The 14226-nt window shown below is 53.8% G+C and overlaps 1 protein-coding gene across 7 annotated transcripts in view; it reads right to left on the minus strand.

The window, feature by feature from the left end:
• Window positions 1–14226, minus strand: part of SSBP3 (single stranded DNA binding protein 3) — a 104832-nt gene that overhangs the window by 29321 nt on the left and 61285 nt on the right. For 3 of the 7 annotated variants that reach the window (XM_068953219.1, XM_068953216.1, XM_068953215.1), the window contains exon 5: window positions 66–155. The exons of 2 other annotated variants lie outside the window; for them this stretch is intronic. In XM_068953219.1, the coding sequence (XP_068809320.1) occupies window positions 66–155 (90 nt within the window). Of the gene's footprint in view, window positions 1–65; window positions 156–5355; window positions 5512–14226 lie in introns of those variants that run through there. 2 more of the 7 variants (XM_068953220.1, XM_068953218.1) reach the window with 1 other exon arrangement.

A 14226-nucleotide genomic window follows, 5' to 3' on the forward strand; every position in this document is an offset into this window, starting at 1 on the left:
CATGAAGAGCGTAAGCAAACACGTGCGCCCTACCACCAGCGGCATCGGGAAAAGCGGCAGCCTACCTGGAAGAAACCTGGCGGGATGGGGCCCCCGGGCATCCCGTCGTTCGGGGGAATGTTTCCAAGCACGGGACTCGGGGCGGCAGCTGCGCTCTGCGGGGAACAAAACCAGGACAAACAGGTTGGTTTTGAGGCGGAGCGAAGAGAAACGCCGTCTCTCCTTGTCGCCCCACATTGAGTCAATTAGCACGTTACTGCCACAATCCCAAAGCCTTTCTCAGGAGCGCAGAAGCGAGCGAAGGACGCTCGGCGCTGGCGGGGCCCCAGCCTCCGCTCTCGTCGTTTCACTGGCCCGGTCTGGAGCTGAAGCTTGCACGCCTGTTTTCCTTTTTTCTTTCCTGGTCAGCAAGGCTCCTTCGACCCTCGCTCCCGGGTTTCGCAGGCGCCTCGCGCACACCCTCGCTTGCTCGCCAGCAGCTTTCCCAGCGAGGCCGGCGCGCTTCTGGGAACGCGCTTTACGTTAGCCATTAGCAAACAGGCCGAGCTCAAATTGCGCTTCGCCCACGGAGAAGATGGCCGTGCAAAAACTGGGGATCGTTCTGGGCTTTATTTATTTATTTCAACAGACGTTCAGTCTTGTTAATCCATCCAAGTCTCTCATTTAACATGTCATTTCAGGCACAAGCTATTTTAAGGCTTTTTAAATGCTTCTCCTCATTCCCCACCCCCCGCGCTTGCCGTTTCAATACTGTTTGGATCTGTCCTCCAAAAAGATGCTTCCCTGACTTTATAAGCATGCCAAGCTTTTATTATTATTTTCCAAACGGCGGCCTGCAACGACTGCCAAGTACCAGCTCCGTGCAGCGCCTCTTTGCTCCAGGCCCCTCGCGCGGCCTCGGCGCTCCGCGCTACGTGTTATTTCGCGGGCTCATACGCCCGCGGCTACTCGCACCTCCTTGCTGAAAGCCTAGATTTGGGCAGACGAGCCATTCGCCCCCGACGGTTCGTCCGCTACAGAGCGGGAACGCAGCGGACGCAGATTGCCTGGACACCACGCTCGCTCCTACTTAGCAACCGTATTAATATTTACTTCCTCTCTACGATATAGGCTGATGGACAAAAGCGGTTTTGCTGGCACGAAGAGCAGCTCCGGAGCTGGCCGCGAAACAAAGGGCACCTTTTTGGTTGCGCTGGGTGAACCGGCCGTTTCTGTAACCGCGGGAGGTAACCGTAAGCAGCTGCACGACCAGACAAACGAACGCTCGCTCTCGACTGCTGAGCCGTTCTGCTCCGGCCTTTCACCTGCGCAAGGAAACTTCAGATCTTAATTTGAATTTGGCAGATTTCTGCCGGTGTCAAAAGAACAGCGGCACGCACTGAACCAGCCTGCTCCTTAGCGTAATTGGCAGCTGCAGCCCTGAGAAAGAACCAGCATTATGTAAGTCTCCTACCCAGGGGGGAAAAAAAAAACCCGTCTTCTAAACGCTGCTGCTGACAAAATGTCCCTTCTGGGTTAGGAATAATGCTGCTGCTCTTGAAGCGATACAATGGAAAAAAAAAACCCAAAAACCTCCAAGGAGTTGCACTTTCATTTACCTATAGACAAACAAGCCTACGTTTCCAGGGCAGCTCTAAAGAGAGCCTTAATTGGGTTTAAGTTAGACCCACCACTAAACGACTGCTCCCTCCCCTCTCCCGCGTGTTTTGTGATGAACTTCGGCACCTGAGGTCACGTAACAGAAGCTGCGCCCTTTCCTCCGCTCGCACCAACCACCTCCGCAAAAGAAATCCCACAAGTATACTGGGTCCCTGCGATTCTGCTTCGGACTTGGTTTTAGACCCAAAGCTGGGCGTATCCTGATCCCGCTGCAAACCTGCCTACGGGGCGATGCCCACCCGAAACAGCAGCTGGGCAAATCCCAACCCCGTACCCTAATTTACAGGGTGACAACCAGAAGGGAGCAAGATGCGGGCAGACAAGATAAGCCCGTATGTCAACTCTTGACCAGCCCGGGAAACGAAGGATTATGTTCCTAAGCTTTGCCAAAAAGGTGATCCCAAAATTTGGTTGGGAACATTGCCTTCTAGACCAGAAAGCACTACGAGCCGAGGTCTGTGCTACGGTAACCGCTGTCACACGCCTCCCTCGGGGTCACGCGGTGCCTTTTTCCCTCCGTTGCGCTTTTCGGCAGGGAGAGCACCCACGTGGGGGCTTCAGGACGGAGAGATGGGACCACGTGCTGCAAGCTACCACTTTGGCCCATCGTCCCCGACCCGTGAGCGATGGAGGCGACGGCACAGGCTAATTCTCCAAGAAGAGCCCATTAACGCAATAAGCTGAAAGAAGGGTATTCCTCACTCGGGGCAGCCTAAGCTCTGGCTGGCTCTGGAGCAGGCATCAAGGGCTCCTGTGCTACACCTGGTCTGTCCCCGAGCTCTCCAGCTGCCCATGCATCCCGCTCCTTGGGGCAAGGACTCTGCCTCCCGCGGCCACCAGCCCATTTGAGCACGATGGGCTCCCCTGCGGCCATGAGGCCCCAGTCCCGCTGCCCTTGGGGAAGCCTTCACCACCAGCAAAGCTAAGCCCTGGACAAAGCCTTGTGTTCATCTCAATGGGGTTTTCTCCTCACCCACCTTCCCTCCCTTCTGCCATTTCCAAGTCAGATCTTGTCCCCCTGGGAAGCCGGGCAACCAAGCCGGTTGGCAGCATCTTGAAGGGAGAGACTCGCAGCCAGGGAGCCATCCTGGCCCTGGCCATCGCCAGCCCAAAGCCCTCCCGCGTCCACCCCGCTAGAGAGGAGCTCGGCTTGCTGCAGCTTTCCCACGCCTGCAGCCCACCGACGGGCTGCGAGAACGAGGCTTCAGAAGCAGAGTTCTCCAGATAAACAGCAGAGACCAGATCTGAGTGTTTTTACAGTTAATAAAAAAAGTCCTGGCAGCAAAAATAAGCCTACCCATTCCAGGCTCTTTTTATACATCAGACAGCAGCAAAAATAGAAAGAAGAGGGAGTGAACCCAATTCTCCCCCTCCCTCCATCCCCCCAAGTGGGTCAGCTATAAAAGTAAAACCAAATCTTAATCCAAGGCCATGAACATATTGCAGTTTCTCTGCAAAGCAGATGAATGTTCCTAATGCAAAAATATATAAGACCAAGCCCCAAACTGCAGCAAGTCCATTTAGAATTTCCTTTATTAAACCCTCTATCACGCAAAATGCTTCCCTCCAAAGAAGGCAAGCATTGCAATAAAGCTGCCAAGGTGATATTTTATGGTTTCAAGAGATTTCCAGCACACCATAATCCCTTGCTGGGGAATCTCCCAAAGCGAAACAGATCCCAAACCAGCTTGGAATAATGCCACTCGCGTATCTGGGTATTCCAGGGCCCGAATACGCTGCGGGAGAACTACGCCGTGATTAGCAAAGGTGTTGGAAGTGCGGTTTGACACTGTGCAAGGAAGGTAACTTGAAATTCAGACCAACATTAGCACGGTGTGTTCAGCACACACGGGCAACAAAACTGCCCCGTTCGGTGGCCAAAAAGGAGGCGCTAGCTCACCCCACTCTGGCTGCAAAAGCAGGCTCAGTCTGATACACGGCTACAGCTTTTATGCCTTTGTGTTGAACCGAAGCACGCTGCGCACCCCCTTCCCTCGGCAACAGGAGAGGAAGGAGAGCAAGGCGAGCAAGGCAGCCAAAGAAAATCTTTAAGCAAATGCACATTTTTCCACAAAACCACAGAATATTTTTCCACGATAAACACCCCCTACCTCACCTATGCGTTTGCAGTGTAAACGCATATTTAAAGTTCCTTGCACATGTGGCACTTGGCAGAATTCAATAATTAAAAACCCACGAGTGCCCTGAGCATACTGTAGGATGGGAGCCAAATTGGTCAGTCCTTGATGAATGATTTACAAGGCTGCAAAACGACATTTTATTTCGTTTCATTCTCCTCCCCATCGCCACCGCTGAGGTAAGCGCCAAGGTACCTTTCGCCTCGGAGAAACGACAGATGCGCCACCGCGGTTGTAGGAAACCACTTCACACGGGCAAACGCTCAGTGGAAGACGCGCCGAAGCGACGCCGGGTGCGCATGGGTAACAAACTCGGACCGCCACGACGGCGGCGAGTCTTTGCCGCGCACCAGCCCTGTGCGATGGCCAAAAGCCGGCTTGGCCAGGGTCAGGCTCCTCTGCCAAGGTGCTGCCTCCCACCGAGGCTCGCGTCTGGGAGGGCTGTGGGACGAGGAAGAGGATGGCGCCCAACCCAGAGAGCCTTCGCCCCAACCTGGAGAGCCTTCCAGCACGAGTTCCCAGAAAAGCAGGCCTTCTTCCCTCCCCCAGCTGCACCCATCGGGTTTATTTTGCCTGTGGGCTCTTTGGTGGAGAAACTCTTGCTATGAACTTCTCTGAGCTTGGCGGAGGCCTCCAGGCGTGGTGGGAAAAGCAGAGAGCAGACTAAAGAGCCGCTTAGGAGGTGAGAAGCTACGACTTGCAAGAAAACAACGTGCCAGGAAAGCTGGTGGTGCTGCGCGCTCCGGGGAAGATCTCCTGGAGGAGACACGCAGCACGGGCGCGCGGCCCCACGCGATGGCCGGGAACGGGCCAGGCTCCTGGGCAGAAACCACCTGACAGAGATCCTTCGGGACCGCGGGGTACGTTCTGCCGCTGGAGGCGATTTGCTGAGCGCCTTTAACAGCTGCCAACGTTGCTAAAAGGCAGGGCAAATATTTAAGAGCCTAAAAATAAGCCCCGGGCAGCGGGAGGCGGCGGTGTTTCTCTGCAGCCCCGGCAGCGCTCGGCGGGGACGGTGCCGGGAGCGGGCCCTCGGCAGACCCCTGGCCCCGCCGCAGCGAGGGCGGCGCGTCTCGCTCGCCTGGCGTCACCCTGGCTGTTTACACAGACTTATTTTATTATTCAGTAGCCCGAGAGAAGGCAAAGCCCTCCCGGGAGAAAGTGGGTGAGGTTTTGAAAAGGGCAAAAGGAAGTGGCAAAACAGCCGCCGCTGCCAACGGAGGCCGGCTCGGTCCCACCTAGGGGCCGCCCATCGCCCCGGGAGCGGGCGGCGAGGGGCTCCGCCAGGGAGGGACGAACCGCGGGAAGCAGGATCCGGCGGGCAACCGCGATCATCCCCTCCGACCGCCCCCGGCCATCGCTGGCAGCGCCCCGAGCGCGGCTCTGCGCCGGGCGCTGCTTTCGGGAGGGAGGCGCGTTGCGGCGGGGAACCCGCGCAGCCCGTGTTTGGCACGGGCGGACAGAGCCAAGGAGGACGGGAAGTAACGTCCGACAGCTCAGCTGTGCCGTATGCTTTGTTCAAGCTGGGAAAGCAGCTCCCCGGAAGGCGCTTCCTTACCCTTGTGCCACGCCGGGGAATATCTGCTACCGCAGGACATGACAGACTAGCGAGGCAGAGGTGGTGCCCGGGGCACAGCAGGTAACGCAGCGGTGTTTGCGCAGTGCAAGACCGGGAAGCCTTTTGTGCCACCACGTTCATTAGCGCACTATAATCACATGCTGTTTTTATCTGTCTAGTTACGTTAAAAGCTCTTTGCCAACCCCAATAAACGTGCAGAATTAGGCAAATCACATCTCGTTACATGCACGTTGACAGTCACTTCTGGGTGGTAAAACCTCGCTGGTCACAGTAACTTATTCACAGCCAGTGCTGCTGCTGAAACCCAGAGTGACCGCGGAGAGCGGAGCCGGTGCGCGCCGAGGGCACGGGCTCGGGAGGCGCTGAGCACCCGGGCAGGGCGCGCCGCCCGCAAACCACTTCCCACCAGGGCAGCGCAACAAGAGCGGGGAGGGAGGGAGGAAGTCAGCTGCTTATTTAGCTAAATAAGGCTCCCGATTTCCATGCAAAATTCATTTTTGTTCCAGTGGCAACACGGAACCCACGCCAGATGACAGCACGTCCAGCGATTTCCAGAAACGGTACCTTGAAGAATAAGAGAAAAGGTCACGGATCCAGTTCCTGAAATCATTCAGCGATTCCTAGGATTGTTCAAATCCCTCCGTGCTCCTGGGCTGGGTTTATTACTGGCATTCGATAATAAACTGAATAAACTGGCATTGAGCGGGAATTAGATAATTCACCTCCTTAGAGGGGGGCTAGTTGTGTACAGCTATTGCACAGCCAGTATGCGTGCTCATTTGCATTTTATTAGATGGTAAATTTGTTCTGTGCTGGAAACAAAATGCAATTCTTGGGGTGCATATATATGTGTGTGTGTGCATGTGTGTATAAATATATATATGGGAAATATATATAGCTTTCCCACATACATTGGATTTTTTTTTCTTTTTTTAGTGGAAGCGAGCAAGTAGAATCATGACAATCTGGATCAGCGCATCTCACTTCCAAACGTAGACACTCGGTTAACACACCAACTTGGTACGCCAGCAGATGCCGTCTAAGCCTTTAAATCGCACACTAATTGCACTAATTGAGCTAACAGTCTCTGTTTCGTCTCCCTACCCTGAGTCAACCAGCGTCTTCTGGTACTGCTGTAGAGATCCAAGCTGTTGACTGTAGTGTTATTTTGTCAGCCATTAAACGATTCATCAGAGTCATTAATTGATTTATTACTGCTGCCTGCAAGTATAGCTTTGCAAATAAAGAATGATGTAGGTCAGAATGCAATAGAAATTGGACAAAACAACACAGCTAGGAGCTGGATACTTAAATTATCTGTAGGAGTCCGCTCATGCAGGCCTACTGACGTTAGGTTAAAGGGGAGGGGGAAAAAAAAAAAAGGGCAGGAAAAAAGATGTGCCGTTTGGCTGTGTTGCCAGAAACCCCGCTAACTGGAAGAGCACAGCAGCAGGGAAAGCTGCGGTACTAAACACCAGCCTTCCAGCGCGCGAGGAAGCCGCTCAGGCTGTCACCGCTGCCAAAAACTAATGATCGCGCCCGCCCGCGGGGCCGCCCTCAGCCGCCGGCGGCAGAGCCGGGAGGGCAACGCGCGCACGACCGCACGAGCGCCTGAGCCGCGGGACGCCCCAGCTGAGCCTCGGCCAGGCGAAAGCCTTCGGCCCAACGGCCGCCCGCCAACGCCTCGCTCGCGCGGAGAGGCGCGCGGCCGCGGCGCAGCCCGGCCCTTGCAATCGGCGCCCGGTACGTCCCCGCTGCCGCGGCATCCCCGGGCAGCCCTCGAACGTCACGCCGCTCCTGCCCGCGTGCCGGAGCCGCGCATCTCCTCCAATAACGTAGGAAGCCGCGAGAGGAAGCGGCTTTACCTAAACGGGAGCGTAATCGCATGCAACGTGGGAAATCCACGTGCATCAGCGCGCGGATACGACGCTGCAGGGCACGAGGTTTTAAATCTCGCTTCTTCAACTAAAATCTATCTGGGATGTAAAAGGGCTATTAAAACAGTCTTATTTTCTTAACCTAATCCTTAAGAAGAAACCGCGTTGCTCAGCAGTATTAGCCGCGTTCAAGAGCGGAAGGGAAGAGACACCTGCGCAGCGCAGCGGTGCAACTGAACCTCGCTCGCCCGCCTCCGGAGCGGCACGAGCCTCCCCGGCCTTTTGGGGAGGGGGGCAGCTGGGGCAGGCGGCGCACGGAGCGCCGTCCCGCTCCTTCGTCTCACAGCTCGCCGGTGCCGCGGTTTACGCGCGCACAGGCGGGACCGGCTACGTGCAAGACGAACAGCAGTTCGCTTGCCCCGGCCACGTTAGCTAGGGAAACGATTTGCCTGCGCTTATAGGACAGCCCTCCGCGCTGGATGCCGGCCAAGGGCAGCGCGTCCCACCAGGACCGACCCCGGCGGGAGGGCAGCCTTTCCGCGGGAGCGCCGCTCTCGCCCCGGGAGCCCAAAAACACGCCGGGTGGTGCTTTTCCCTTCGCCCCGGGGAGCCAGGGCCGGCGCGCGGGGAAACCTCTCCTCGCGTGTTGTTGTTGGCAAGCCGGCGACGGGGGGGAGCGCTCGCAGAGGAAAGGGCTCGGCATGGTATGCGTCCTGCTGCTCACGTCACCGGCCCCCGTCACCGCTCCGGGGCTTTTTTTTTTTTTTTTTTTGACGCCGTTAATGATGCGGATGGAGGCCACGCTGGGCCGCCTCTGTCTGCTGCAGAACAGACCCGAAACTCCCTCCACGTCGTCGACTCAAACTCATTTGAACGCTCCGAAAGCAAGCAAGTCTCCCCAGAAATACAACTGGGGGAGGCTCTGCTTAAATTCTGTGGATCTGCCTTTTTCTTTTTTTCTTTAACCGCAGGCAGAGGTGAAATCTTGGCTAGATTTGAAAATTTGGTAAGAGGAAAGAAAAAGGTGGCCCTGGTGACTCCCTCCCTGTTGACGGCCAACAGTGATTTCCTGCCACCCTCTCTTTGCCCCTCCTAAATAACGGCAAATTCAACCTGAGACCTGTTTTGTATCTTTCCATGAGTCACCAGCAAGACTTAGCAGAGTTTCGCGGGCCGAATCCTGCCCTGTCACACGCGATCGCCCTCCACCCCGAGCACCGGCGGCTCCCTGCCCGAAAGCCGCCGTCCTCCTTCGCCTGCTGCGGTCCCGAGAGGTGCAGGGAGAAGCGTAGCTGCGTCACCGGAGCCAGCAGATATGCAGATACGCACAGCTAACAGTTGTTGAAAAACAGTGGCTTTTTGGTGGTTGGTTGGTTGGTTGGTTTGTTTTTGCTTTGCTGCAGCTTCACCCTGAAGCAGACGCCCGAGCTGCCAAAGCTCCCCGCTTCAGAGCGCCAGGGCTCCCTCCCGAGCCGTTCGCCCCCAAGAGCAACATCCGAGGACCCATCTACACGGAGCAAGGCAGGAGGAATTGGTCCAGCCCCCGCGCGCTGCCTGGTGGCCCTCGGGAACAACTCGGTGCGCGGCAGCTGGGGACGCGTCACGTCGGCATGCAATCGCACAGGCAGCGGCAACGCGCACCTGGGTGCATCGCAGACGCGCCGCGGAGATGAGCCTTGCTCCACGGACGGGATGGCTGCCCTGTGGGTAAGGATGCTGGCTCAGCTGCGCCGTCTGGTTCCCTTCTAGCCCCGCTCACACTTGTCTTGTAATCTTCAGTTAGGTAGTTCAACCTCCGCACACCTCAGCTTGTATCTGCAGAAGGGTCTATTGTGGCTTCTGACAACCCCAGAGATAAGCCTTCCAGTGTTTAGGTAGCTTAAGATAGCCCCAGAAAGTCGCAGCCCAGCCCACATCAGTGTCATGTCACTTCGGTAATTGGTTATTTCATAGAGAAAATAAATACCTGCCAAAAAGAAACCATCCCTGAGAAGGCACTCAACAGCCAAAGTTGGAAAGCTGGTGAGCTACGACTCTCCTGATGCACGGTTTCAATACAAGCCACTGTTCACCCTCTGCATAACACACTAATTCATTTTCATCACCTTCAGCTCTCGCCTGGACAAATTTAGGGCCGTCCTGCGGAGCTTGCTTACTGAAGACTAGTGTGAAGGTGGCCTGAGAGCACTGCAGACCAAGAGCTCCCTGTATTTTCTGGAGCATACATCTCCTTTCAGCAAGAGCAATCAGCAGGAGCTCCTCACCGTCTGCTCTCAATCCCTGCACAGATCCGCAAGGCTCCCGCCAGGCCAGGCCGCCTCGCCGATATCCCGAGCGCTCCCCTCTCCCAGCAGGACATAGGTCCAATAGGTCCCAGTTTGAATCAGCAATATTTATTCTACGTTAAATTTGAGCCGACTCCTCCACTATATGTTTAGGGTGCTGCAGTTTCGGGTTGTGCACACAGCCAACTCGCTTTGGTGAGTGCAGAGCTTACCCTGACATCCAGGGGCTGTTTTTCACTGAAAACACACACATATGTATTTTTTTTAAAACCTCAAAACACTGGTAACAGGATGCTGACAGCCAGCAGAGGGGTACAAAACCCCCAGAGCCTTGGGTACCCCACCACAGATGAGTCTCTCCACCACGGGAGGCTCTCAGCAGCAGGATCCTTGCCTCTCCAGCCCATTTCTGTAGAAACGGGACCCAAGCTCCCTTGGGACAGCGAATCCCAGCGACAGGATGCAAGACCCAGTAGCCGACTGGTCTTTGCCCCTTGTTGGACCACTTCCCCTTGGTGGGAAGCATCCCGGGAACAGGCGGTTCTGGCCTCGCTGCGCAACCTGGCAGATGGGCCGGGGGGAACAAGACAGGGAGGAGCAAGGATCTTAACAGCACCGAGAGGAGACCTTAAGGGGAAAGAAAAGAAGAAAAAGAAAAGAAAAAAAAAAAGAGGCTGACTGAGCATTTACTCTTTTGCTCAGGATGTTTCTTATGTTTCTTCTCCCTTTCCTCTCCGTCCGCTTCTCGTACCACCATCCCATCAGTGCATGCCAGGACCCCGAAGGGCGTGCAGACTCACCTCCCTCCCGCTCCGATTGCCTCTCCTCTTCTTGCAACGGGAAATGCGCTCCCAGACCACGGCAGCATCCCTTCCCCTCCTTCCCTCCCCCGACCTGGCATCTCCGCGTCCCACGGACCGTGAAGGGAGTTTAATGAAGTTAACGCATTTCATCACGGAAACCAGCCTGGCTATTAGAGGAAGGCTGCTGGACCCCTCTCCCGGCTGCTCCCGCTTCCCCTGGGGCTCCCTGCCGCCAGCCTTTCCCCCGGCACGCTCTGCAGAACGGGGAGAGCCAGGCTTGCCTGACTGATTCACGCCGGAGACCTTGAGTAGTCACTTGCCCTAAAATTCGTGCTCTGCAGCCCTTTAACACCAGGGCTGGAAGAGCAGAGCGGAGGGTTTCAAACGCATCTCCCACCGCGCAGCCAGAGGAGCGAGGGAGCAGCACAGAGCGCCGGGGGACGGCCGCTGCTCGGCTGCCGTTACCCAGAAGTTACTCTAAGTGAGGAACCAGTGTTTGACAAGTTGGTAGTCACTTTACATGCATAGTCTTGAGGTGCCGTTTTTAAAACCCGGTCCTGGGGCACCCGGCACGAGTTCCCATCTCCAGCACAAGTATTCAGAGATGGTCAGGACACTGACGAGCTCTTTATTTTCTTTTACTTTCTTTGCCTACAGCACAGGGTTCGGAGCACGAGAAAGAAATCAGCGCATGGGTCAGGACTTAAGCAGCCAGCGTAAACAGGTAATACTGAATTTAATTGGACTCCAGTTAAGCCTTTTCATCTCATTAAAGCTGCCTTCATCTTATATAGCGAGGTTTTAAATTTAATAATAGAACACTCCCACACCTCACAGTAATCTGATTAACGTCAGAGGACGACAGTATGTTGACCGCTTCATACAGATCTAAACATCAGATGATTTTCTGCATTAGTCCCATCTTTGGGTTGGTGGTAGCATCTGTGTTGCATCAGTGCAAAAAAAAAAAAAAAAAAAAAAAAATCAAGCCTGCCACCCGGCAGCGTACCCTCGCTGGCCTGAAGCTGCCACGACTTGTCCAGCGCTGCGGCGCGTTCGCGGCAGCTCTGCCCCCACGTTCACGTCCACGCGCAGGGTAGGAGCACCACTCCCAGCAGGTACACGTCGCCTGCTGCAGCACCTCGCAGCCTGCCCGATGTCTGAAAATCACGTCATCTGAAAGCTTTCTCTGCTGTTTTTCATATTCACATCGTGCCGACACCGTCAAAAGTCCCCACGGGGAGGTGGCGTGAGAAGCAACAGGGGAAAGATAGAAGAGCCCTTTGTGAATGAAGTACCAACCTCCCTGGAAAGAGTCTCCGTATTAAATAGTAATGCTGTTTTACTGCTTCTTACATAGTGCTAATACCTTGCAACTGTAAGGATTCATAACAGGTTGCTGCCTCCTTGGAAGAGCACTTAACAATCAAGCTGCAAACGACAGTAAAAACAACGGTTACACAAGTCACCTGCAACTTTCTGTCTCAACAAACCTCCAAGCTGAAGCCAGCTTCACCTTCAGAAGAAAACTCCTCGGTTACAAAGGGATCTTCCAACCCAGGGGCGGTTTTGTGTGCGCACCAGCACGCGCCTTCCGTTTTACCTAACTGCCGCTAATTCCCGCACAAGTTTTAAATACTGCTAGCTTTACTCTAACTGCATCAGCCCATGCAGACCGCGGTTACGTTCTCAAATTAAGAGAACGCGCAAGACAGTAGCGACTTCAGCGGTGCGCGCAGGTCACTGTTGCCTGCCTAGGCAGCTCCAGCTAATCCCTGACAGTTCGAAAATAAACCTCCCTTTCTATTTGGCATTGTATTGATTCAAACGGGTTCAAGACCAAGTCTTCTACTCTACAAAGAGGAGAGATGGGAGAAAAAATGGTGGAAGAACTTTTTCCAAGAACAGGCTTGCTGTCTTAATTCCAAACAAACTAACCATTCGCTAATGGCACGACTCTAGCGTTATTTTCAGAGCACATCATACCTACGGCCACCGAACTCCGGAAGAAGAGCAAGCTGGGATACTTTGCAGAACAACCTCAGCAGAGAACTGGAGGCCGATGTTTTCTCCACTGCAAGCCACTGGGCTCGAGGTTCCAGGAGACAAACTGGGTTTCCTTTACTTTAGGATGATAGAAGGTAAAAATAGGCTGGGATAAAGCTTTGTGCATTGGTAGAAGAAACAGATTCAAAAGAGATTGTTGCAGTATAATCAGACACTACCCAAATGCCATTAATATCACTCCCTTGAGACACCGAATTTTGCTGCAAGGGATGCTTTTTGGTGAATACAAGTTTAACTTAATTATACTTGTAATATATACAAGACTTTTGTGATTGCTTAAAATGCACCAAGAGCCACACACCAAGCAAACCTCCTTTTGGGAAACAAAAGCAGCAGCTTACGGCTCAGCCAGGAACGAGCAGAGCACACCGGGTGACTTCCCCCCCACTCCCAAAAAAGGAGGGGGGAAAAAAAAAAAAGGAAACAAAACCCAATGCCATTATTTTCACATCTGAAGCCTGAGCTTTAAAAAAAAGGCAAAACAGTTCAATGGTGTTTCAACCCATACAGAGCTTTTTCCCCTTGTAAAGGATAATCTGAGACAGCAGCTCCACCAGAGCAGCTTCAGTCACAAAACAATAGGATTTTAATCTCTTAAGTAGGCGGCCCCCTTATCCCCGGGAAGGAAACCCCTTCAGTCATTTACAAGTTTGTAAATAAGGATCTTGGTAGCATCTCACGGACATCTGCTCCACAATCCTGACAGTGTTACTGCTAACATTTACAAACATCCTTACGCAAACACACATCACTCTCTGCTGATCTTGCTTTATCTAAATATATCCCAAGGAAATAACTTGGCAGTGCTGCAAAATTTCACAGCAACCAAATTAAAGGGGGAGGGAAAAAAAAAGGTGGCAGTGGGGGCAGGATAAAAACGAAAGGTGTAAGACAGACTAAACAAGAATAGGCTTGATTTTGCATGCAAGTGTGTATACCGAAGGGCTACACAGGAAAACTCCTTGGAAGTTAAGTAAAGGCTTACTAGTAATTACTGACAACTAAGTGTTTGAAAAACTAGTACTTCCTCTAACTCTGAGAGCTGTTTAGAGATGAGAGCTATCTGACGGAGAATCGGATGTTAAACTGGAGAAAGCAACGCTGCGCCTTCACGTACGCACACGCACGTGCCGACCCCGCCGGGCCGACGGCTGGTCAACTGGAAAATTCAACGCAAGGGTTAAGCTGCTTTGGTCTCCTGCAATTCTGGATTTGGTACAGGCCAGAAAGGTGGTGCAAGAAGGTATTTTCAATGTCCTTATTGAAAAGCTTCACAGCAACTCCTTGTTTTAATCCCTGCGCGCAGACTTTTCCCTCGAAATTCTGGGAATAAACATCTGCGTTCCCCATGGCAGTCTGGGGCAGAAGTAGAAAGTCAGGCACATTAGAGTACTTGCTTGCACGTAACAAAACACGCTTGCAATTTGAAGTTACCCCATCTTACGGACCAAAAAACCCACAAGCCCTCCAGGCCTCTTGTCCTATATTAACCAGCCGGGGAGCTATCTATGGAGCCCGTGGGTTGGGCGGGAGCATCCCAGAGGTCCCAAGTGCCCTTGGGTGCAGCCGGAGAGCCCTTCTCCTAAAAATCCTCCGCGTTTTGGCAGTCTTCTTCCAAAGTCATTTGTCAAGGGCAAGAGGTGAGCGTACAGCTCCCGACCCAGGCCAGACTGACGGACTGCCACCCGCCCGCAGAGCGGGCTGCACTAAAAATTGTCAGCGATTCATCTTGTAAGTAAACCTGGGGATAGCCATCTGAAGCCGCCTTAACGCACCTCTGTTTTGAAGCATGCACAGCGTCTTTTTAAAGACAATACC

Source organism: Struthio camelus, chromosome 8 (genome assembly GCF_040807025.1).
Source record: "Struthio camelus isolate bStrCam1 chromosome 8, bStrCam1.hap1, whole genome shotgun sequence".
Taxonomy (NCBI): domain Eukaryota; kingdom Metazoa; phylum Chordata; class Aves; order Struthioniformes; family Struthionidae; genus Struthio; species Struthio camelus.